Raw genomic sequence first — 23,095 nt, 5'->3', positions numbered from 1 at the left:
GTTTGTCAACAAAATACAATAACAAAATGTTGTTGTTGTGTGTCTCTGTGCTTCCTGCAACGTGAAGAATTGTTATAAAATTGATTGCGTCGATCATGTTGGGCAACACCGTATCCGCAACGTATCGCCGTTAACTTACACACAACACACATGCTACGACACATAATATGCTACATGTTTAAATATATCTTGCCTCGCCGACGATATCGTTCATTCGCCATCGTTTTGCATGTTGACATTTTCTCATGTGTTGATGTGTGTTTTGTATCTCTTAAATGCATTTATTGCATATAAATCTACACACACACACACACAGCTACACAATAAGAGATCAAATGCTCGACGATGGCATGGTCTCCGAATTGGGCATTTCGCACACATATCGCCAGGATACGGGCATTTATATCTGTCAGGCGAGCAATGCATTCGGACAGGTAAGTGCATCGTGACACTTTTGTATACTCAGCACACACACACACACACGCACACATATACATATAACTTATACAGTTGTTAGCTAGGGCTGCATAAATATAAAGCAAGTTACACGATTGTTAAGCTGAAAAGTTAACGGGCTAAAGTAATAGCTTAAACATATAAATTTATACAACTTTTTAGTTGAAGCTTTCACTTATGCAGACAATTTTACGTTTTAATGTCACTTTGCTTGCAAAAAGTTTTGAATAGTGAAATTAAAAAAGCGTAAGTAATGCTTTTGTAAACTTTTCATTATACTGGCGCTGCTTTTAGCTGTTAAACTTTTATTTAATTTAATTGAAATTTTTATGTCAACAGTTGAGCAAAATATAATTAGCAAATTTATAAAATGTTGAGATATATTAAACAAACTCAACATATGTGCCAAGAATTGGGAAAAATGTAATCAGCTCTGTGAGTTTTAGTAGAGTTTAAGCTCACACCAATACTAAGCTGATATCCTGACAATACTAACAGTTTGCCTAAATCTTAAATTTACGGTTATACCTGACAGAAATTGAAAATTTGAAGAGTCAATTAAAAAAGTGAATTGCAGTCAAAATCTAAAAGTGAATGCAACTATTAGAGACTTAAACTGTGATCAATCACTAGACGAAGGATTCAGCACACAAACACACACACACAACACAACACAACACACACACACACTCTCACACAAACTTACACTCTAATACTCAGCAAGTGGCTGCTGTCTGCTGGCAAGCGTCGCTCCATGGATTGCTTGGCCAGCTGGCAACAGTTGTTAACCCTAATTTATGGCAATTTGAATGAGCCAGCTGGTCTGGCTGTTAGCTGTCATGACTTTCACTGGCCATAAAATGAAGTTTGTGCTTAAGCTGGCAAAACACTTTGCATTTTGTTTTATATTCATCCACCCATGGCACCATTTACAGGAAGATGTCCATACAGCTAATCGTGCAGGAGGTGCCCGAGCAGCCCAAGAATTTGCGCATCAACTCGCAGCAGTCGCGCAGTCTGCAGTTGACCTGGAGTCAGCCCTTTGCTGGCAACAGTCCCATCGAGCACTATCACATCTACTACAAGCAGATCTCAGGTGAGTCCGCAAGCAATCCACCAGACAGTTCCAGCTGCCAACTGCTTTTGTATTTTTTTGCCATTTGGTAGACATTTGGCAGAATGCCGAGCACATTGACATCAGCGGGGCACAGACGGTGGTCAATATACAGCAGCTGCGTCCGGCCAAGGCCTATCATATACGCATGTCGGCGGAGAACAAGCTGGGCGCCTCCGAGTTCTCGGAGGTGGTGCAGGTGACGACGCTGGAGGAGGTGCCCTCGGGGCCGCCGTTGACAGTGCGTGCGGAGGCAAAGAGCTCAACAGAGATATCCGTTACCTGGGATGCACCGGAACGTGAGCACTGGAACGGCATACTGCTGGGCTATTACGTTGGCTATCAGATGTCACTGACGCCCGAAGACAAGGAGGTGAACCCCACGCAGGGCTTCAGCTTCAAGACCGTCGAGGTGCGCTCACACTTTGGCGGCGAAACGGTGCTCAGCAATCTCAACAAGTTCACACAATACCATGTGATTGTGCAGGCCTACACCAGCCAGGGCAGTGGGCCGCCCAGCAAGGAAATTGCTGTGCAAACAATGGAGGATGGTGAGTACCAAGGTTGGGTTGGGGCTCTCTGTTGTCTGACCGATGGGGCCAGCTGCGCACATTGATTGGATTTGTTAATTGCCCGTGCACAAAAGCGGGGCAACTGAAGAGTGGAAACGTTTAATAAAACTGCGTGCTGTGCGCTTTCTTTATTTAACTTGCAGTGCCCTCATCGCCGCCAGAATCGCCGCAATGCGATGTGCTTGGCTCCACATCGATTTATATCACCTGGTCACCGCCGGATATTGATGGACAAAATGGCAAAATCAAGGGCTACAAAGTGTTTTACATATCGGTCGATGAGCTCTACGGTAAGTCTGTCTGCCTATTTGTCTGCCTATCCGTCCGTCCGTCTGTCTGACTGTCTGTCTGTGTATGGGTTTGCGTAACTCTGTGTGTGTGTGTGTGTGTGTGTGTGTGTGTGTGTGTGTGTGTTGGTCTGTCTGCCATTGGGCACTGAAACTGAAAATGTGTTTTTCTCGCAAATTACTTCAGCAGCATTGGGATTTCGGAGCAATTATGCAACGCCATTAACCCATTAACCTGCACAGAACTCGATTGAAATTTCCATTTTATGCCCGAACGTAACGAAATGGCTTTTATTCAAATACAGTAGACACTTGCAAAGCTGCAACTTTTATAATAAAGTAGCAAAAGCTTAGATTAGCAATTATCTATTTAAATAAGCAAGCTTAAAGTTTAATCATTAAATGCATTACAAAATGTTTCTAAATTGTAGCGCAAGTGTTTTAGTTGTTCTCAATTTGGAGCATTACTATTGCAAACAAGCAGCTTCGATTATTTTTATCAGACAATAATTCTATGCAAACATAAATTTATTTTCAAAGGCAATTTTATAAGAGATTATTATGCTTTAATTGAAAGCATAGGATTGATTGATCATAAACTTTAAGTCTTAAATATATAAATCAGGCAATGACTGCTAGTTATCTATAATTTGCAACTGGCCATTAATTGGCTTTCATTGTTGTTGTCTTGCACCTGCTTTGGTTCAACTCTTACTCATGTCTGTTCATTAGTTGTGTTTAATTATTTTTATGCTCGCCTGGCGCTTGTCTTTATATAACCAATCAGTGTTAATTGTTCCATCTTCTTTTTTGTTTTTGTTGGGAACACAGAAACGGATCCGGAGGTTGTCAAGTCAACGAATCAATATGTCACCATTGAGAATCTGCGCAAATATACAAACTATACGGTTTGGGTTTTGGCTTACACCAAAGTGGGCGATGGCATGAAAACCAAGCCGTTCTATTGCCGCACCCACGAGGATGGTAAGTGGCAAACAGTTCAATGAACGCAAACGAGGCGCGACTGACGCCCACTTCAGTGCCACGCCCCAGCAGCCCAGCACGCCATTATATTTGCTCGTCAGTGCTGAGGCGTCGTCGCCTCGTTTGCAATTTCATGCACTTGTTGGTTTTTGTTATTGCTTTTCTGTTGCTCTGCTTCGGTTTTCAATTCGTTTTATTTATTATGATTTTGCATTTTTTCAACCGCTTCCTTTCATGTTGCTGCTGCTGCTGTTATTATTATTGTTGTTGTTGTGGTTGCTGCAGTGCCGTCGGCGCCACAGGCAATCAAGGCAATACCCGCGTCGAGCACAAAAATCATTGTGTCCTGGCTGCCACCCGATCTGCCCAATGGTGACATCGTAAGTAGCCAAGCCCCATTTGCCTTTGCCGCTAATTAAGCGACAATTAATGCTTCCCATTTGCAGACGGGCTACACCTTCTACATGTCCATGCTGGAGGGCGGACGCGAGGAGGGCACACATAAGCGACTGCTGGGTCCCTACGTGGAAATGCACGAGACGGTGCGCACCCAGGAGTCGGCGACATATCAGTTCTGGCTAACGGCCTCCACCAAAATGGGCGAGGGCGAAAAGACGCAAGTGGTTACAGTGCCTCCCAACAATAAAGTGCCAGCGCGCATAGTGTCCTTCAGCCAGCGCATTGTTACGCCCTGGAAGGAGCATTTGGAGCTGCCCTGTCGCAAAGTGGGTGCGCCCGCGCCTGTAACCATTTGGCGTCAAGATGGGCACAACATGGAGACGAGCGCTAGAAAGACAATTGCCAAGAACGGCACGCTCTACATGCGCGAGTGCCAGGCCAGCGATGCAGGCAACTACACCTTGCAGCGTGGAGAACACATGGGGCAAGGACGAGATCGTCTTACAATATAGTGGTTAAAGTGCCGCCCGAGGCGCCCAATCTGACTGTGGTCAACACCTACACCGATAGTCTGCATCTGGAGTGGCTGGACAACAGTCATGGCGGCAGTCCTATACTCGGCTACGTCATCAACTACAAGCGCGACAATGGCGACTGGGAGGAGCTGCAGGTGGACGCCAAGACCAACTCACATCTGCTCAGCAATCTCTGGTGCGGCACACGCTATCAGCTGTACATAACGGCCTACAACAAAATAGGCACTGGACTGCCCTGCGACATAGTCAACTCCTACACCAAAGGCAACTCGCCAGTGCAGCCCAAGCACTCGCAGATGATAACCAACAACTCGACGAGCGTTACCTGCTGGCTTGACTCCTGGGGTGATGGTGGCTGTGGCATACTCTACTTCATGATTGAGTCGCGCATCTATGGCCGCTCTAGCTGGAATGTTATATCCAATCACATACCGCCCACCGAACGCATTTACACCGTCAGCGATCTGGTGCCCGGCACCAAGTATCAGCTCAAGGTAACGGCCCACAACAATGCCGGCTCCACCACCGCTGTCTACAACTTTACAACGCTCTCGCCACAAGGTGGTAAGTACCAGCTGTGATCCATCTGTGGTTCATATAAATATATATATGTCTCTCTTGCTTGCAGTGCTTTATAACAACGAACACTCTACGCCAGTTTCCCATATGAGCGATCTGCCTTTCTATGCCAACTTCAAGCTGCTGCTGCCCATTTGTCTATCGCTGCTGATGCTGCTGGCGCTCATTGCAGCCGCTTTGTTCCTACGCAAACGCAGTAAGCTGCCGCCAAGCAAGCTGAGATTCGTTATATTATCATTTTATATTTGCAGAACTGAACAATCAAGCGCGTTTGGCCAGCTCATCCATGTCGGAGTCACCCTCGCTGGCCAATCTGCAAAACAAACAGAATCGCGATCAACAATATTTGGCAGTGCGTTGTAATCCCACAAGCTCCACAACACGTGGCTCCAACTCCAATGATTCGGGCAGCTTTGGCAAGGCCGAGGGCAATGAATATATAGAAGACATATGCCCCTATGCTACATTTCAGTTGAACAAGCAAACCTATAGCGAGAGCTCCTACAGCGGCAATGTCTACAGCGGTCCTTATCATTCAGTGCGCGGTTCCTTTGTCTATCACGATGTCAAGCCAGAGAGTTATCATGTAAGTCATTGCTTTAATTATAGCCATAATTTCCGTTAATGTCTTTTTATTGACAGTCCAAGGAGCCGGAGTACACCAAGGTGCGCCGAAAAGTTGGCCGCCTACGCGATCCACATTCAGAGAGCCAAGGTAGCATTATGATTCGCTCGTTATCTATTATATTAATCGTTTTACTTTGAAATTGTTTTAGCTATAAGCAAAATTTTAAAGCTATTTTTTTTCAAACATTTTTTTTTTTGTTTTTTTTTTTTTTTTTTTTTATTCTTTTTTTTAATTTTTTTTTTTTACCGATTTCGATGACATTGATGAAGAAGTTTCAAATTAAAAGTTTTATTATAATTTTAATCACTGTTTGCAACTTCAATAACAACTAACATTCACCTTCATTCAACTTCATATGAAAAACAATACCATCGCATCGTACTAAACTTTTTAGAATCGGACAATCCAGGTTCAACAGATTCCGAAGTTAGGAAAATCCTAACGCTTCACATACCAATTACAGAATATGACACACTCGGCTCCGAGTCCGACAATGATGTGTCTGCGCGCGCTCTTAACTCGGCCAAGTATCGTGCACAACGCGGTAAGCCAAGCAAATACAAATATTACGTATACGCCAAGTAACCTTTGACTGTTCGCCTACACAGATACACAAGATGAAACCTCATCGTCGTCTGAGACCACACCCACTAGCATGACTCGTAAATCGAAGCCACCGTTTGCCCCACGCAAAGCCGGCAAACCGGGCACCAGTGGCAAGCGCCATGTACGCAGTTCCAGTGGCTACTCCAGCCACAATGAAGAGACTACTTTTAGGTAAGCAATGCGCCGCTATCAATTTGCCAACCTGCTGCTAGTCGCTATAAACATAATTAGAACCCTGTACGTTTAGCATATCCAACTATCCACCAAACTATCAGGACCACATAAATCCACCAGCGCGTTTTTCGGATGCCAACGACAAGACGAAGACACAAACGTCGCCACGTATGCGTGCCAATCAGAAACTACCGCGGGAAGCTTTTCAAATCAATGTCTGAATCACTAAAAAATTTATTAAAGCAAAAATAAGAGCAAGTGTTTAATGCATAATTATATATGATAATGTAAAATTTGTTGTAAAATCCACCCAATCAATAAGGCAGACTTGGCAGACAGACAACAAAAACCGAAACTCAAACTCTAACTACAGAGAGCTGCATTTCTTAACAATATTGTTATTGAACAAAACCAGAAGAAATAATTCAACTATTTACACAATAACTGCAAACAATTCATGTTTGTTTATTAACAATAATATTTGGATAGCATTTTGTTTAGCCCAATGTAAACCAAATGCATAAATGGAAATAAACAATAAGACTTATTTACACACTGATTATGCTTAGTTAAACTTGCAAAAGCTGCATAAATAATATTAAGTTAAACCAAAGCGAACATAAATCGTACGAATTAATGTTACAGAACATAAGTTAAGCAAAACAAAAACAATAATGTAATAAACAGCGGCAGGCCGCAGTTAAAATGCTCTGCAGCTTGAAATTATGATAAGCCAAAAGGGAGATTCGACTGCAGAGCATACAGACGATAATAGCAAACTATACATGGCCTTTGTGCTAAGCGGTGAATAATTAAATAACATGCAAGTGAATGCAAAACAAAAAATACACACACATATATTTGTATATGTATTAACAATAACACACACATAAACATTTATTGATTGTAGTAGTTTCAAGTATCATATATTGAAAAACATTTCGTTGAATTGTTTGTTTCACATTTTTTGCATCAGTTGGTAAGTAATTTACAAATGTTAGCTAGTTATTTAAATGAATTTAATTAATTTATTACTAAACAAAACAACACACAATAAATAAGCATGCATCTAATAGTTTATGAAACTGTTGTACATAGCTAAAATTATATATAATTATATTATACAAGCAAAACATTATATAAAAACTAAATGCAGCAAGCATAATTATTAGTGGGATTATACATACAAGAATATATTAAACAACAACAAATGCCAAAGTCGTAAGCCAGCATGCATTTTCATAACATAGAAATCAACCAGCTCATTATAAAACAAAGCCCTATTATATAGCATCAATACTTGTTTGCCAAATTAGAAACCATAGCTTTGATAAACAAAACGCTCACAACTGCTCCTGTACGATATAGAGACAAGCATACAAACTATATTTTGCAATAGCTAAAGCGACAAAACAACCAAACAACAACCAATTACATGACAATATGATACAACAAACGCATACCTATTAAAAAACAAAAAATACCATTTAAAGTAAAAGTCATAAAAATAAAATACATAAACGAAACATTGTTGTAGTTCAGCGGTGCTCACTCGACACCATTTGAATGCGTAAAGTTTATTGAACTAGCCTACTTAAACAAAATGTAAAAGAAACAAACAATCTATTGAGAAATTTTTGGCCATGCAACTCTTCAGACTGCACCTTACAACAGATTTAGGCATTTAAAATTCAAATACTCAAAGTACTTGGTTGTAAATGAGCATAAAGTTATTTGGAATAGTAAAAACAAAGAAAAAAAGTAAAAATGTTTTGTGCTTTTTCAGACACACACACACACACACAAAGTACTTATTACAAATTGCACAGTTAATGTAAATTCAAAACAATTTGTCAAAGAAAACACAACCAAAAAATTAAAACGAAAATGAAAATCTTTAAAGAAAAATACATGACAGAAATATGATAAAAACTGGCTGTTGTTTTATTTACTGTTAATAACAATGAATCGCTTCTTTTTATTTACATTTTACAGTTGAAAGTTTACAGTTGACAGCTGATAAAAACAAAGAGTTTGTAAATATATTTGGAGTTGTGTGTAGATTCAGAAAACTTAGTTTTAAACATATTTTTTGTTTGCAATTGTTGCATTTTAAAGCGTTAAACATTTAGTTACTGTAGACTCGATAGTACATCAATAATTTCAAGCTAAGCGCTATACAATGATTGTGTTCTCACTTACATACTTTTATGTATATCTAACTTAGGACTAAACAAGTTTACACATAATAATGCGTGTTTGCAAAAACTGAACATTCATATATATATATATTTCAACATTTTACTTAAAGCACATTTACAAAGTAGAGAATTAGTGTGCGACAGTTAGGCCTTTTTCTTTTGTGGCTAAAAACGGTTAACGTGTATAAAATTGTATTGCTGTTGAAGAGCCATAGGAAAAAACACTTTGACATCAAGCAAGCCACTGACTTTGTAAGTTAGACTGCATCTTAAACTAAATTATATACGTACATACAGCGAATTTGGTTAACTTTTTTTGTTTTGCTTGTTGTTTTTGCGTTTGTGTTTTGTGCTGTGCTACTAACTTTGCTACTACTAATTGCTTTGCTACTACTATTTGGCTTGCTACTACTCTTGCTGCAGAGCAACAAACAAATTTGCTTGAGAACTTAAGGGACAAGGAGCAGAAAGTTCAGACTAGGGTTTAAAATTTTATTGAAATTAAATGGATGAGCTAAAAAGCTAATGCAAGCTGTACTTACCCACTGAGCAGTATGTCACCTTGCATGTTAGATCCTTACGATTCAGCGGCTGACCCTTGACATAGTTTTCGGGCAAAATAGTTTGGCAGGCGAGTATGACAGTCAAAAAGATGCGCACACATTTACCATTCTTGGACTGTTGTTCAGGTTGAATACATTAATTTAAAACATTAATAATAATATAAGCAAGCGCACCTCTTGTTTGCCATATTCCGTTGAGTTATTGCACACCAGCCACATGTCGCGGGTGCCCGGCTCCAGGCCATCCCCCACTTTGCGCATATGCGACCAGAACTGTGCATCACGTTGGCTGGCGGGCCAAATACGTTTGTGTGTCTGCAGAAAGAGCAGCGTGTCCGCTGAGATTTTCTCCAAAATTGTGCAGTCCTCGAGCGTGGCTGCAAATGCAACAAGTATAAGTTAAAGTTAAGTAATATGTACGCGCTCTCAACTCACTCTCCCAGTCGTTGCGGAACTCGGGCATGAAGAAATAATGGCACATCTCACGCGCCGTGACACCCTTGACGGAGTGATAGGCCTTTAGGGGATCCATTACCATGCCATTGACCTCCTCCTCGCGTTTGTACATTTTAATTTCGCCCTCGTCGGCAAAGATTTGCCAGCCATTGCCATCCTGGCCGACGCCTTCGCGTGCATAGTGCAATTGCTCCTTGCACACGCGATCAATCTGCAAGTGAATCCAATTAATTAGCTGCTCTAGTAGTTAATTGCGCTATAGTTGGCAATTTCCGGCAATTTCTGCTTACCTCGGGCCAGAGTGTGTGGCACTTGGCCTCGGCCCCGGTGCCAAATTCCTCACGCGCCTCCTCGCCCTCCGCAACGGCCTCGTGCGGCACATTGACGAGCGTCTGTGAGATTTGCGATTGGAGCTTCAGCTTGAAACGCAACTGCATATCCTCTTCGATTTTCTCCAGGCCCGTTTCGACAGCATCAAAGAACTCATCCTCCGGCAATGTGGAATGTGGACCCTCCTATAAACAAAAGCAAAATGCGTCAAAATTAAGTCAAGTTCAAATTAACAAAAGGTAGGGTCTAATTAATTTTAATGACGAAACCACAAGCAGTCCATGCAAGAATTGTGAAACGTGTCCAGCATAAATATTAATTCCACACACACGCCAATGAAAATTCCCATTCCTTGACAGCTGGAGTCGGACTAAGACCGAGACTGAGACTGAGACAATGCTGGCATGCTTAATTGGCCGAGCATAATAGATAGACTCCCGCACACAAAGCCCAACGTTCAGTGTGCGATGAATATTAAAAGCGCCCGTGTCTGGGCTCATATATTCAATGCCCGGCGCGTGCATAAGCAGAACGGACGTATTAGTATTTTATTTAAACACAGAAGCCTAATCAGCTCCTCAATGCAGACACATGTGTTTGGAACTGTTGATTAACAAACAGAACCAACAGCTGCAATTATTATCAGATATATTTATATATGTACTAACAATACGCATACACACGCACTAGAAGTCTAGTGGCAGCCATCGCAGCCATACGGGAATATAGGCCAAGCTGAAGCAATGAAGTCATTGTAGCCAGGCCCAAAGCAAGGGCGTCGCGTTGTCTATATATTATTTATATTATTGGGCTGTCTTACCACGCTCGACTTCGACTAGATTAAACGTCTACGAGTAACAGCAAAGTGCAAACATAGTAATTTTATTTAAAGTGCCATCCGGTCACAATTTTAACAAGAGAGAGAGAGAGAGAGAGAGAGAGCGGTGAGAGGATTAGCGCGAGAGAGTGTTGTGGGCAGGACACGCAAACAAATGAAGCCGAAGCCTTCCGTCAAATGCAAAGCCACAAAACAAACTGTTGCTGTGCGTGTTGACAGCGAAGCAACAAAGCTAAATAAGGATGCTGAGGGTGCGAAAGAGAGCACGAAAGCGCGCAACAGCATAAAAGCTTAAAGCTTTTAATGCAAGGATTACAGGCGTTGATACAATTGCTCAAGAGAGTTATAGAGCTTGCTGCCGAAATGATGCCAACTGATGGTTCAATTGTAATGTAGGCCAAACACACACACACACACACACACTTGTACACACAAACAAACACATACCGCTATCTGTTTCCTATGCTGCAGCCTGTAGCCACAGCGCCATTGAAAGCGCATCGAGGGCATATTTATTTTCATGTCTTTTTTGGCTTCTCTTTGTTTTAAATAGAGTCTAAAGTGCGTTTATGGCCACTTTAACTGTTACTGTTGACCAACAATTTCACAATAACAACGAACATGTATAAATATTTTTCGCTTGAATGTCGTTGTGCCTTCACTTAAATTTGTTTATGATTTGTACGTGTGCGCAACTCGATCGCTGACCACCGACTGGCCCATGTGGCTAACCAGTCAACAAGCCATAGGCTTCATATGAAATACCAGCTTGAAAAAACAAAAACCCAACTTGACTGCGACGCAACTATGCGCTGTTCAGGCATATAATGTAAGCACTTGAAATATTTTCAAGATAAGTGTATTAATGTACTATGTACTAATTGTTTTACATTTGCTAAAATTGCTGACAATTTGCTACGACTCTAATCGAGTATGGAATATAGAGTATTGTGTTGGATGGATGGAAGAGGGGTTGGGGTAGAAGCAGCTGTTCACAAATACTTGATATTGATTCATATATATTAAGTTATATGAGCATTAGCGTAAATAGTTTTGTTATTATAACAATTTTGTATTTTAGTCACCGTGGTCAGTATTTATTATAATTATCACCCCCTTTCCATTATCTGGCTATGGTATTTCTGCTGCTGACCTACTACAATATTGGCTTAAACTTCTGCAACCTTAGACTGTCAACGCTTAAGCTTTTTATGTCTCCATGCCCATTTACAAATAATTTCAACTACTTTATGCTTTACGCGCTTCAGCGAACGGCAAGTGAATGAACTCGCAACACTAAAGCCGTATAACATTTACATATGGCAAGCAATAAAGCTATTCTTATGGCAAACTTACTTTAAATTTAATACAATTCATAAGTTCTGTCATGGTGATTGCAATTTTAGCCAGCGGATGTTAATTATTTATTGATAACTTGGAGCGTAATTAGAGTCGAGCGCGCAGATTAGCATCGGTAGCATGTTATGGTAGCAATAGTACCGTTACAACTATAATTATAGCACAGACATGCATTACAAATCAACAAATTGTTTAAACAATCGCATGACATGTGCGTATGTATATAAATACATATGTTTGAGTGTGTGTGTGTGTGTGTGTGTGTGTGTGTGTGTGTGCGAAATCAACAAACAACAATCAAGCAACAAGCGCAGGCAGCGTTTATTTTTATATAAATAAAATGGGGCGTGTTAAGCGCAGAGTGGGCGCGGCAAAGTGTCTGAAATATAAACAGCGCCAAATCTTTTTCGACTTTTGACGCCTCCGCCTCTTTATTGTTTGTATTTATCATTAGCTGACCAGGCATACGCTGCCCTAGTGAAATTGTTGTGTAACTTACCTCGAAATCGGGGCCTGGATATGATAGACGCTTTAGTTTTTCGACTTCATCCTTGAACTTTCTGCAAATGTCAAGTGCAAAAAACAATTTAGCTCAGACCCCAAAGGCATTAACGACAAGGTCAACCTACTTATTTTGCTCTTCGGCGCGTCGACGCTTATCAATCTCACGCTCCAGTTTGCGTTTCCATGATTCATCATTTTCGGCAATAATTTCCAAACAATGTTGCAGCGTGCTTAGAACACCCGACGTAGTGGCACGAAACGTAATGGACTCGCCCTTGAAATCAATGGGCCTTAGGCCATCACCCAAGTCCAGTGGCTGAGCATTATTCCTGTTTAATTCGGAGCAGGCATCAAAGTAACGCTGCAGCGTTTCAATCTGCACAAAGAGTATGTCCTTAAAGGTCTCCAATTCGCCAACTTTCTCGCGCAGATTACGCTGCGTTTTCTTCAGACTTCCGCCACTGGCCAGCGATATGGTGTTCGACTGCAGGGACATGGTGCTGCCATGGCGCCGCAGCGAGGTGGTATCTGTGCTGCCCGTGCCCTCCTTATATAGCTGCAGCACCTCCACCCAGTGCATACGATCCTCGCTGGTCTCGGCTCGAAGGCACCAATTGTTTAGATTATTCACGACCACATCGAAGCGCAGCTCATCGGACTCGTGTGCCTGCAAGGTTGAAAGAGACGATGAATCATTTTTCACCATATAAATAGATTAAGTATTGGCATAAGGGCGGCACCTTTGCCTTCCTGCTGGGCGGGGTCACTTTCCCAATTACGTTGATGACTTCAACTTGGTTTATTTGTAACGCATGTGTACATGTATTTGTGGAATGTGTGCAACCACCGTTAATTGATTGTGCTGCATTGATTGCGGTGCTGCTTGGAGGAGGTGTGTGGGGTCAGGTTGTTTTGGTTGGATTGAATGATTCAAAATACATGCGCACACATAGACACATATAAGCTCGTGCCCATTACTTTTTTATTAGTTCAATTAACAGCACTTGCTGTTGCCCCATTGCCAGCACTTACCTTAATTGTCGCCTTTGTTAGACTGATGGCGCCACGGCAGCCAAAGTCTGACTCCGACTCAGATTTGTAATAGGAAAGCGTGCCATCCTTTAGCACTATATAACGCGGTTGCCAGCCGTAAATGTAGTTGGTCCACTTGCTGAGGTACCCACGCAACTCAATGCTATTATCCATGTAGTCCTCCTCCTCAGATGTATCGCTCTGTGAGCCAGTTGCAGTCGTTCCATCAGCATGCGGCATTGCTAACGTTTCGGCGCCAGCTGCTGCGGCCGTTGTTGTGATCTGCTCCGGCGCGTCCATGCCAGCACTGCTTTGTATTCCCTGCAAACGCACAATAAGTTTCTTAATCAGCTGCCAGACAAGATTAGACAGTGTAGCGCCACGTTCACGATATGGTAGTAATAATCCACAATTCAATCATTATCAAAATATGGTCTGACTCAGTACAGTTTTATTTTGTTGTTGTTTTTGCTGCTGGTCTAATTAGCGGTGAACGGTGAACTGCGGGACCGGTTGGACATGGTCATGATTGTTGTTGATGTATTGACCTTATCTCTCATGCAGACGAAAGATATGCGCCATCGATTTTTAATCTCACCTTCAACAAGCTTACTTATGCACCAAAACCGCATTTAAATAAAAACTCAATCAAATTGTAAACGAATGTCGCTAGAGATGAGTTTTATTTGCACAATTTTTTCGATATTGTTATTGTTAATAATAAACATATGGCAGCACTTATATTTTGCACATATGGCAGCACTAATATGGCGTACTAGCGCCACCTATGAGTAAACAGCATGAAACATAATTTCTTATGGAAACGCAATGGATCAAAAACTGTGACGGCGCGGTAAATTTAAATATCATTATTGAAATAAAAAAATACTTGATATTAATTATGAGCTTAAAATTAATTCACATGAAAGTTTAGTATTAGTCAGGTTACAATAAATGGTATATGTGCTGCAAGTCAGTTTTACATATATATGCCAGTCGTTTTAATCCACAGCTGTTGGCAATGAAATTGGCTTGATTTAGGTAAAATATACATAGGAAAACATATGTTCCGCGACCCACAAAATATTGTATTATCTTTTTAGCTATACAAACAAAAGTCTTGAATGATGTTTCCCCATTTTCGGCAAATTGTATTCTCAGAAATTAAACAAGCTTAAGCGGCAAGCAGATCGTTGTAGTATGCAATAAACAAATTATTTTAAGCCTGTTTGTGTTCAGTTTGCAGTCCACATGGGCGTCCAACTCAACGAGCAGCTGGTGGCAAGCGGTGCCCAATGCTTTAACGGATATTATAAACATGAAATTAAATGTGTTTACGGCTTTGCCACTGGAGCTAGCCGCTACTGCCATTGACGCCTTGTGTAAGCATTCGTTAAAGAGTTAAGCGGACTTTAAATTCATAATTACATGCGCAGGCTCCTCCACATTATTTATTGGAAGCGTGCCGCCGCAGATCTCGCCAGATATAACAAAAATGCACTTCCAATACATGATGCCGTGTCTTAACTACAGTGTGCCCTTGCTGCAGGCTGAAAAGCTCTGGATGCATCCTAGATTTCGACAGAATCGCAAAGTTGTCATCCTAGCCACTGGTTGGACAAATACCGTCAATTGATTCAGCTGCCATGGCAATGATCTCCAAGGCATTTATATGCCGACCAGATGTTAATTTTGTGGTAAGCTTCACAACAGTTTCTAAGGTATATTTACAAATATGCTTTACAGATAGTTGATGCGGCCTCTTACGTGGATACCCTCTACAAATGGTCAGCATTAAATACAGATCTCATTGGCGAACACATTGCCGTAGGCTTACAGCATTTGATTAAAATGACACCGCTGGATGGAATACATCTAATCGGACATTCTCTGGGTGCGCACATTATGGGTAATGCTGGGCGAACATTTAAGCGCTTAACTGGCAAACTGGTGCCACGGATAACGGGACTGGATCCTGCCAAGCCTTGCTTTCGTCACAGGCATGCATTGCCTGGTTTAATGCGTGGCGATGCCAAGCTGGTGGATATTATACATACCAACATTGGCATTTTGGCCAAACGTGAACCACTAGGTGATGTGGATTTCTATCCCGGAGGTGCACATCCTATACAACCTGGGTGTCTTACTATAGGCTGCTCCCATACGCGGTCTGTAGAATATTTTGCGGAAAGCGTTTATCCACAGCAGCAGAGAAACTTTCTGGGCTGGAAGTGCAGCTCCTGGCGGCAGTTGGGACAACGCAAGTGCGAGAAAGACAAAGTATCTACCATGGGTTACAGAATTAACAACAAGGCTAAGGGTATTTACTATGTAGATGTTAACAATTGGAGTCCATATGGGCGTAACCAGGTGCCGGGTCAACAGCTAAAGCAAGCAGAGTGCATAAAGCGAAAATGTAAAAATATTTAGTTTTTATAAAAATTAATTTGTATGTATTTATGTACTGTTAACTTAACATTAACTCTCGCAATTTCTGTTAGATCTAGATCATCATCAAAGGCATCTTCAATACCTTTTTGACTTTGATACACACGCTCCTGTGTCTCAGCAATGCGCCATAGTTCATCATCGTCATTACCATTGATCATAGATCTGTTGGCTCCTCCGACAATGGCCGACCTGTTGTTCTTGTTCTGCTGCTTGGCAGGACCAGGCGTGTGTTTTTGTCGACTGCCCATTACAATTTGACTCTCCTCAAAGTAGCCATTTGGATGTGTAATTGTTGGCTCCGCTGTGGTGTTGTGTGTAATCGTAAAGTACTTACTGCAGGCCAGCTGAAAGTGTCCGCGCGTCACAAAGAACAACACTTCATCGATGGCACCCTGCGAGAGGCCGTAGCCAGCTAGTTTTGTCTTTAGCGTGGGTGCATCGAATGATCTATAGGGACAGCCATGACAATCGCCTGGTCCAGCCATATCCTTAATGATTTTCATGCAGGAATAGGGCGAGTAGTTGACCATAGAGCCCTTCTTGCCATAGTTGTGCATTATGTTGTACTCATACGCGCGCGTATATTTATCCACATCGATTTTCTTGGTGAACTCTGCACGCCAGAAACGCAGTGAGTCCTCCAGCGTCACACCAATGCCCTTCAGGAAGAGACCGTACTGCATGCGACCGCCGTGCTTAATATGATGCTCGTGCCGTATGTGCTCATGGCACATGCGCATGCAAAGAGGCATGGAGGTCTTGCTTAGTTGATCCAAGGACTCTATAGGCACTGATGCATCTCTAGATACTGTGTAGTCCTTGCCAGTATACGAGCTGTGCAAGGACTTCAGCATGCGTGATATGCGCTCGTCAGCCTCGACCTCGCTAATAAAGGTCTTAGTTGCCTGTAGACCACGTTCTATTTCATCTGCATGACGTGTGCCGACAATTGAAACCAAATCGTGGGTGCTTACATAGGCAAAGCCGCCCTTTAGATAACAGCGGCGTCCCCGCACCAAATCCAAGACTTCTGTAAAAGGCACTTTGTAGAACTCGAGCAGTTCAATTTTAGCTACACTGTGTCCTGCCGTGCTTTCATATAGCCCATCTTTAACCTCGTCCTTCTGGGCCTCTGTTAGCGGGTGTATGTGGAAGCTGTTCTTCTCCAGAAACTGCTTTATTTCTGCCACACTTAGCGCAGAGAACTTGTATTTGAACAATTCCATTTCGCGTGTCAAAAGCCAGCGCATCAACTCATCTGATCTGCAGTAGGCCAAGCGCAGAATAAAATGCGACAAGTAGTCGCGACGCCGCATTTGCAAATCTGTCTCCAGTTTGGTGTTGTTGCTACTGCTGTGGGTGCACATGCGCAAATATCCACGCAAGCCTTCTCGCGTTAGTTCAGCATTTACATATTCCTTCCAGTCGTCTGAGAGCACGCGCAGACTCTTTGAGTTGGCCATTTCAAAGATGCGCAAAAGTTTCAGGCGCTCTAAAGCGAGTTCCTCAAACTCATCGATATGAATGTCCTCTGTTGGCGGATAGTGGTAAAGCATTACATTTTGTGGGTACTTCTCCTCCAAGCTAATCACTTCCACTTTTACATCCTGTCGTGCTCGTTTTTTTAATTTAAAATCCATTTCAGTAATTACAATTTAGAACGCTGTGCGACTTATTAATATTGCCGCCAAAACAAACAAAACAGCTGATACGCATATCGAGCAATTGGTGGTATACAAACTATCGGTCACGTTTTGCAGCCGATATATCGATAGTAAGTAAAAGTAATTCGTTTTGTTATCGGTTAATTCAAATCATAGATATTAGATATTGTCTGTTTAGTAAAATATATTTTTAAAATAAACTAATGTAAATATCAGGTACTCAACATACTGACTAGGATCATGAATACATGTGCTACATCTCACTATAGTAACGCCTTTTACGCCTTGGACTCTTTGGAAATTAATTCAAGTGATTTCCGTACACGTTTCCAAAAGAGTTTGCGTTCTTCCAATGAGGGCTGTGCATTTTTCTTGCTTATTGGCCATTTAATATACGTTTTAACATCCATCAAATATTGCAAAGTCTTTGGACTCTTACTGCGTGGAATATCTTCCAGAAGTACAAGTATTAAATGATCCTTGCTAAGCTCAAAAATGCTGTTATAAAAAAATAAATGCTTTACCATAAAAACAGAATGTGTAAGACATTGGCAGCTTACCGTTGCTGGGCAAGATACATTTCAAATTGACACCAATGGCTAAGCAAAAATTTTGATGAAATTACCAACATTATAGAGCGCGAACGATCCATGCATGAAATAATATTATCCAATATGGTAACTCCGATCTATAATAAAAATTCACATTAGGCCTTTGTCTTTGTACCAAATCTAACAAACCTGAAAGTCACGTTCATGCAGACATATAGAAACATCTCCAGATTCCTCCACATTTGGCAAAAGTTCATCCAGAACCCACTTCCGATCATTTTGGCAGTAGCTTATAAAAATGTCGTAGATCACACTGGGATCATTCTCTTGCAAATGATGAAACTTATCAATCGAATCCTTGGAAGCACTGGACAAAAGAGCCGCAGATTTTAACGAGGAATAATAGTAATGTATATGCCAACGTTTTAGATAAATTAAAAAGCCTATAACACATAGACCTACGATGCTGCCAACTACAGCTATAGCTGTTGTAGTTATCTTCTTGAACTTCGTATCAAGATCAGTCATTATACGATTTTGACAATTTAACTCCTCCACCTGCATACGATCTGTATCATTAAAGCACCAATAATGATTGGCATCATAGTCTAGCAATTGAAATTTTAAGGTACTATCATTCAAAGTTTGCGGTGTAGATGAGGGACACTTCCTGGCCATATAGTTCTCCGCGAAGAAGCGCAGCTTATAGATCTGGTTGTTGTGCTTGAAGCCCTGTATATTTTTAAAGCTTTCAATGAGCATCGGTATATATCGACTCGACCATATATTGTTTTCAATAACTGAGTTTATGTTGCTCAGATTTCCAAGTAAAAACTGCGCTGCGCCAATCGATTCTAATAATTCGTATGAGCAATCGGCTTGCTTGTTATTATTGGCAGCTCCCTCAATGACCTCCCGCAGCAGACAATTGCAGAGGAAGTTATTTTCACCAAGACTCAGATATGCCAGGCTTTCAAAGTCCTTAAGCATCTCATTTGTAAGAATGTTGACATTGTTGCTACGTAAATTAAGCACACGCAGCTTGGAGTTATTATGAAAGACACTCTTGTACCAATTTCCAATGTGGTTTGAGCTCAGATCTATCACCTGCAGATTGACTAGGTGCTTGAACACATCCGCTGATAGGGCATTGATGTTATTGCCCGCTAGGCCCAAGATTTGCAGTTTCTTAAGAGGTTTCGTCCAGCCAATATCCTTTAGATTTGACTGCTCAAAGTACAGACACTTGAGTGTGTCGCCAATACCGTCGAAGGCATCATCTACTATATTATACGACACAAATGGATTGCCGGACAAGTCGAGTCCCTCTAGCGCTGTATTCTTAAAAAATCCATTGCTCATCATAGGAAACGAGGTGTAGCACAAACTGAGATACTTCAATTTGTCGCCGAGATGCGCAAATGCAACAGCACTATTACGTGTTATCTTCGAATGCGAAAAGTCCAGATATATTAGATCGGGCAGCAACTTGAATGCATTCTGGTGTATCTTAAGGCCATAAACTAAATTTAATACCACCTCAAGTGTTGACATCGACAATTGGTAATTGTAATTCAATACATTGGTGAACGATAAGTCTAGATATTGAAGCCCTTGTATGTAATAAAATGTATCAGCGTTTATGTTCAATATCTTGTTGTTTGATATAAAGAGCTTTCGTAGATTAGACACGTTTTTGAATGCCTCAAAGCTTGCGTATTCTATACTGCAGTTGCTAATGTCCAGCTCCAAAAGTTGCGGCAGCGCCGGAAACGTAGCCCAGGCGAAGCTCTCCTCTATATTAAAAAGAAAAGCAATTAAATTAGAAGCAGCAATAAATGTATTTACTATATTTTACTATACAAGTACCTCAACCATTGACTTATTTATGAACTAAATCTAATGACGCATGTATTTGTGTTAAAAGTGTAATTGTTTGTGTTGTGTCTTACTTGTGTTGCCAAATAGGTTTAATTTTTTTTTAATATTCTGCAAGTGTTCCTCATAGGTGGGACCTGGTTTACTTTTATTGTACGTGTCTGTGTTGTTCATGTTGTAAAGTTCACAGCGTCGATCATAATATTCAGTGTAATTTCTTGTGTATAGCTGATCGCATTCATGCTCGCTTGCATTTGGTGTTTCATATCGTGTTTCTTGTATAAACTTCTCTATGGCTGAAAATTTACAAAGTTTCTAAATTTTCTTTATTCATTTTTCAGACTACACATGTTTGACGGCTTGTTAACTCTTTTGACTTACCCTCCACATCATGGTTCAAGGCGGAAAATTGATTGCCTTGCAGAGATAAATATTTAAGCGTTCCCATAGAAGACAGCGTTCGGTAAGGCGCTGATCGCAATGCATTATAGGCAGCCGAAAATACTTCAACTTTCTTAAATGAGAATCTACCTGCAACGTTGGTTCTATACAATAATTCCTCGTCGTCTGACACATTGCCATATGAAAGATCCAAAGACTTAAGCGTCGCTAAAATAAAAATATTTGTATTAGTCACTGCTATTGATAAGTGAAGTAAAACATTGATAAATTTAAGATTCAGAAAATTTCACATAGTATTTCTAACTAGTTCTTTTTTCGATTTCATTAAAAGATTATTAACTGTGATGTTCAAAACTGGCGCGCAACTAAGCTATCGCGTGCTGTAATCTATAGCTGTGATTGCTCATAGGAGCTAATCGCAATCATCAACAGTAACGGATTTTGATAAAAAGCAAAGCATGAACATGACTTAGCTAAAGCTACCGACGCTAATAGTGAACGACTATCTAAATAAAGTTAAAGTAACTACTATAGAATATTATCTATTTGATAATTATATTAAAAGCAATGCAAATTCTTACATTTTAAATTTTTTTTGTATTAGATTTTCGCAGGAATATTATTTTTAATTAAAATATTACAAAAATATAGATATTATTTATGAACTGCATTAAGACTTACAAATTTGTTCAGCTGTGCTTCTCAATGAGCCATTGAGGTATGCCCACCATAGTATGTCTTGTTTTATGTTGTCCAAAAAGCAAGTGTTGCCATCGTCAGTATCGTATTTTTCGAAGAGAGATTTTAAATCAGCTTCGTCGTCAGTGCTTCCATTTGCGTTATTAATATAGTCCGCTTGGTTTGAGTTAACCGCACTAAATTTCTGCTTCAAATGCAGGCGACCATGGGCTGTAGGCGTGGCCGTAATATGAGCTGCAGTTGAGTTATCTATGCTGCATTGAATAATGAGCAAGAGCAAGATGGTTTTAAGCAGAATGTATTTCATATTGTAAAATATATTAATCACTTCACATGTGTAATTATAGCTTTATTAGTCTTTGTTAGTAGAGTCCGCTAAAATTGTATTTTGTTTCACTTTGTGGCGCATAAATGTTATGGCTTTTAGCACAGAGCTGTGGCTTAAAGTGCATTACACTAGAGCACGGTTCTCTTTCAGCACAACAATAATCATAAATTATAAAAGCTAGCGTACGTGCTGTATATAGCTCTCTTTTTGTATAATATGTATCAACGTTTGGACCGATTTGGTAGCGCGAAGCGTGGCTATAAGTGCGACACTTTTGGCAGCAATCAAGAGACTAATGGTCAAATGAATATTAGCAATAGAAAACCTCATGCTTTGCGCATACGAGTGTGAATAATTTTTATTAAAGCGATAGGGCTTATCATTTTTGGCAATATTTTCTTTAGCTTTTCAATGGGTTTCGCTTATCAGTTGCGGCTATCAATTTCGCGGCTTTATGGTGAACCGCACGCCTCTCTTTGCACACCTACGCCATGCTGATCGCTCAGACATACATACACCTGTATGCATACTAGACTTTCAACTACTTACTATGTAATCAAATTATAGTAAACGGCAGTTCTCTTAATACCCGAAAAACTCTTCACACATACTTGACCCATAAACAACCATAGCTACTTCAAATTTGAAGTAAATAATGCCTATTATTTATAGTGCATCTAATGCGTTATTGATAACTGGTTGATTGCAAGATAACAGATTATAAATAAAACACAGAAGTAAGCCAACAGGCTTCTTATTAATTGTCTCCAATTTAAGCACAACAAGCTTTCACAAAATATAATAGTCCAATCACTAATAGTGTATAGCACTTAAAATAAACATTTATTAAAATAAGCAATTGTATCTAAACAAATTTTGATAAATTTAAATTATTGTATTGAAAAGTAACGTATTTCAACGATATGTTCGGATTATTAGTCGATAGCTATCGATAAGTTTTTAACTGCAAACATTTTTAACTGCAGGAAATATTTTTCAAATATTTGGTTTAATTATCTAATATATTTATTAACAAACTCATCATTGATTATTATACTTTAAAATCTGTGTAAGCTTTAGTCCCAGCATCTAGTGTTCAACAGACTATCAATCACTTAGGCGCTGTCTAACTAAACACAGTTAGTAAGGTTAGACTCAATACATTATGAGAAGGGTTCAGCACTAGTCTATGCTAACAGCAGTCCACCCCTGCTCCCATCCACCCTCTCTGATCCCGATTTGTGAATTACAACTCACAACAGGCGATGTGCATACAAACGCCCAAAACCACCCCCTTTGGGTGTTGCTGGCTGCCCGCCACCGCCGCATAATAGTCCACAACTGGTAAAACAACCACCTTGTACATGTTCTCTTTCGCTCTGGCTCTCTGTTGCATGGTGGGCCAGACTATCATACTCGCCCGCGCGCCCAGGATATGCACGAGAAGGATGGCTTCGTCGATTGCTCGTCGGTTTGTTTGTGCTTTGGTTGCGAGATTTAAGTC

At 40.7% G+C, this 23,095-nt stretch overlaps 5 protein-coding genes across 8 annotated transcripts in view; 2 read left to right on the top strand and 3 right to left on the bottom strand.

Annotated features, from left to right (window-relative positions):
* LOC108598276 (Down syndrome cell adhesion molecule-like protein Dscam2) overlaps nucleotides 1-7,238 on the top strand; it is a 35,003-nt gene extending 27,765 nt beyond the window's left edge. Inside the window, 15 exon segments of the mRNA XM_033293691.1 lie at nucleotides 317-440; nucleotides 1,396-1,552; nucleotides 1,624-2,121; nucleotides 2,286-2,432; nucleotides 3,261-3,413; nucleotides 3,699-3,793; nucleotides 3,860-4,273; nucleotides 4,275-4,313; nucleotides 4,315-4,912; nucleotides 4,977-5,123; nucleotides 5,179-5,513; nucleotides 5,570-5,642; nucleotides 5,950-6,099; nucleotides 6,164-6,332; nucleotides 6,409-7,238. Of these exon segments, the coding sequence (XP_033149582.1) occupies nucleotides 317-440; nucleotides 1,396-1,552; nucleotides 1,624-2,121; nucleotides 2,286-2,432; nucleotides 3,261-3,413; nucleotides 3,699-3,793; nucleotides 3,860-4,273; nucleotides 4,275-4,313; nucleotides 4,315-4,912; nucleotides 4,977-5,123; nucleotides 5,179-5,513; nucleotides 5,570-5,642; nucleotides 5,950-6,099; nucleotides 6,164-6,332; nucleotides 6,409-6,556 (3,247 nt within the window). The 3' untranslated portion in view covers nucleotides 6,557-7,238.
* A 1,818-nt stretch (nucleotides 7,239-9,056) lies between these two features.
* LOC108600996 (ceramide transfer protein) lies at nucleotides 9,057-14,304 on the bottom strand. 3 transcript variants are annotated; one of them, XM_033293535.1, is made up of 8 exons: nucleotides 14,217-14,304; nucleotides 13,619-13,939; nucleotides 12,712-13,253; nucleotides 12,582-12,642; nucleotides 9,846-10,070; nucleotides 9,535-9,766; nucleotides 9,274-9,476; nucleotides 9,057-9,214 (listed from the first exon to the last, which is right to left on the bottom strand). In XM_033293535.1, exons 2-8 carry the CDS (start codon nucleotides 13,916-13,918, stop codon nucleotides 9,059-9,061), a joined length of 1,719 nt encoding a protein of 572 aa, XP_033149426.1. In that variant the 5' UTR covers nucleotides 13,919-13,939; nucleotides 14,217-14,304; the 3' UTR covers nucleotides 9,057-9,058. The 3 variants fall into 3 exon arrangements, with proteins under 3 accessions (XP_033149426.1, XP_033149427.1, XP_033149428.1); XM_033293536.1 differs by lacking the exon at nucleotides 14,217-14,304 and having other exon boundaries at nucleotides 13,619-14,183; XM_033293537.1 differs by lacking the exons at nucleotides 12,582-12,642; nucleotides 12,712-13,253; nucleotides 13,619-13,939; nucleotides 14,217-14,304 and adding an exon at nucleotides 11,171-11,422.
* Nucleotides 14,305-14,897: 593 nt separating this feature from the next.
* On the top strand, nucleotides 14,898-16,048 carry LOC108598277 (vitellogenin-1). The gene is given in 4 exon segments (XM_017984894.2): nucleotides 14,898-15,000; nucleotides 15,055-15,251; nucleotides 15,253-15,315; nucleotides 15,365-16,048. Coding segments are annotated over 4 exon segments (1,008 nt in total). The 5' UTR covers nucleotides 14,898-14,936.
* Nucleotides 16,049-16,080: 32 nt separating this feature from the next.
* On the bottom strand, nucleotides 16,081-17,725 carry LOC108598983 (DNA primase large subunit; the record flags this gene model as incomplete). Its single annotated transcript, XM_017985757.2, has 1 exon — nucleotides 16,081-17,725. A coding segment is annotated over exon 1 (1,629 nt), but the record flags the coding sequence as incomplete, so codon positions are not given.
* A 258-nt stretch (nucleotides 17,726-17,983) lies between these two features.
* Nucleotides 17,984-21,795, bottom strand: LOC108599071 (toll-like receptor 13). Of its 2 annotated transcripts, XM_017985853.2 has the most exons (6): nucleotides 21,246-21,795; nucleotides 20,544-20,771; nucleotides 20,237-20,458; nucleotides 18,474-20,080; nucleotides 18,294-18,421; nucleotides 17,984-18,231 (listed from the first exon to the last, which is right to left on the bottom strand). In XM_017985853.2, exons 1-6 carry the CDS (start codon nucleotides 21,568-21,570, stop codon nucleotides 18,012-18,014), a joined length of 2,730 nt encoding a protein of 909 aa, XP_017841342.2. In that variant the 5' UTR covers nucleotides 21,571-21,795; the 3' UTR covers nucleotides 17,984-18,011. The 2 variants fall into 2 exon arrangements, with proteins under 2 accessions (XP_017841342.2, XP_017841343.2); XM_017985854.2 differs by lacking the exon at nucleotides 20,237-20,458.
* Nucleotides 21,796-23,095: the final 1,300 nt, after the last annotated feature.

The sequence above is a fragment of the Drosophila busckii genome, chromosome 3L, assembly GCF_011750605.1.
Source record: "Drosophila busckii strain San Diego stock center, stock number 13000-0081.31 chromosome 3L, ASM1175060v1, whole genome shotgun sequence".
NCBI classification, from domain to species: Eukaryota; Metazoa; Arthropoda; class Insecta; order Diptera; family Drosophilidae; genus Drosophila; species Drosophila busckii.
This window is presented reverse-complemented; position numbering and strand designations above follow the sequence as displayed.

Excerpts from the sequence above, each read along its gene's own strand:
- LOC108600996 (XM_033293535.1), bottom strand. The coding sequence starts at position 13,918 with ATGGACGCGCCGGAGCAGATCACAACAACGGCCGCAGCAGCTGGCGCC. Across the intron at positions 13,254-13,618 it reads TAACAAAGGCGACAATTAAG|GCACACGAGTCCGATGAGCT; the intron begins GTAAGTGCTGGC and ends TCAACCTTGCAG. Across the intron at positions 9,767-9,845 it reads GCCACACACTCTGGCCCGAG|ATTGATCGCGTGTGCAAGGA; the intron begins GTAAGCAGAAAT and ends ATTCACTTGCAG.
- LOC108599071 (XM_017985853.2), bottom strand. The coding sequence starts at position 21,570 with ATGAAATACATTCTGCTTAAAACCATCTTGCTCTTGCTCATTATTCAA. Across the intron at positions 20,459-20,543 it reads CTTGAACCATGATGTGGAGG|CCATAGAGAAGTTTATACAA; the intron begins GTAAGTCAAAAG and ends GTAAATTTTCAG. Across the intron at positions 18,232-18,293 it reads ATGTATCTTGCCCAGCAACG|CATTTTTGAGCTTAGCAAGG; the intron begins GTAAGCTGCCAA and ends TTTTTATAACAG.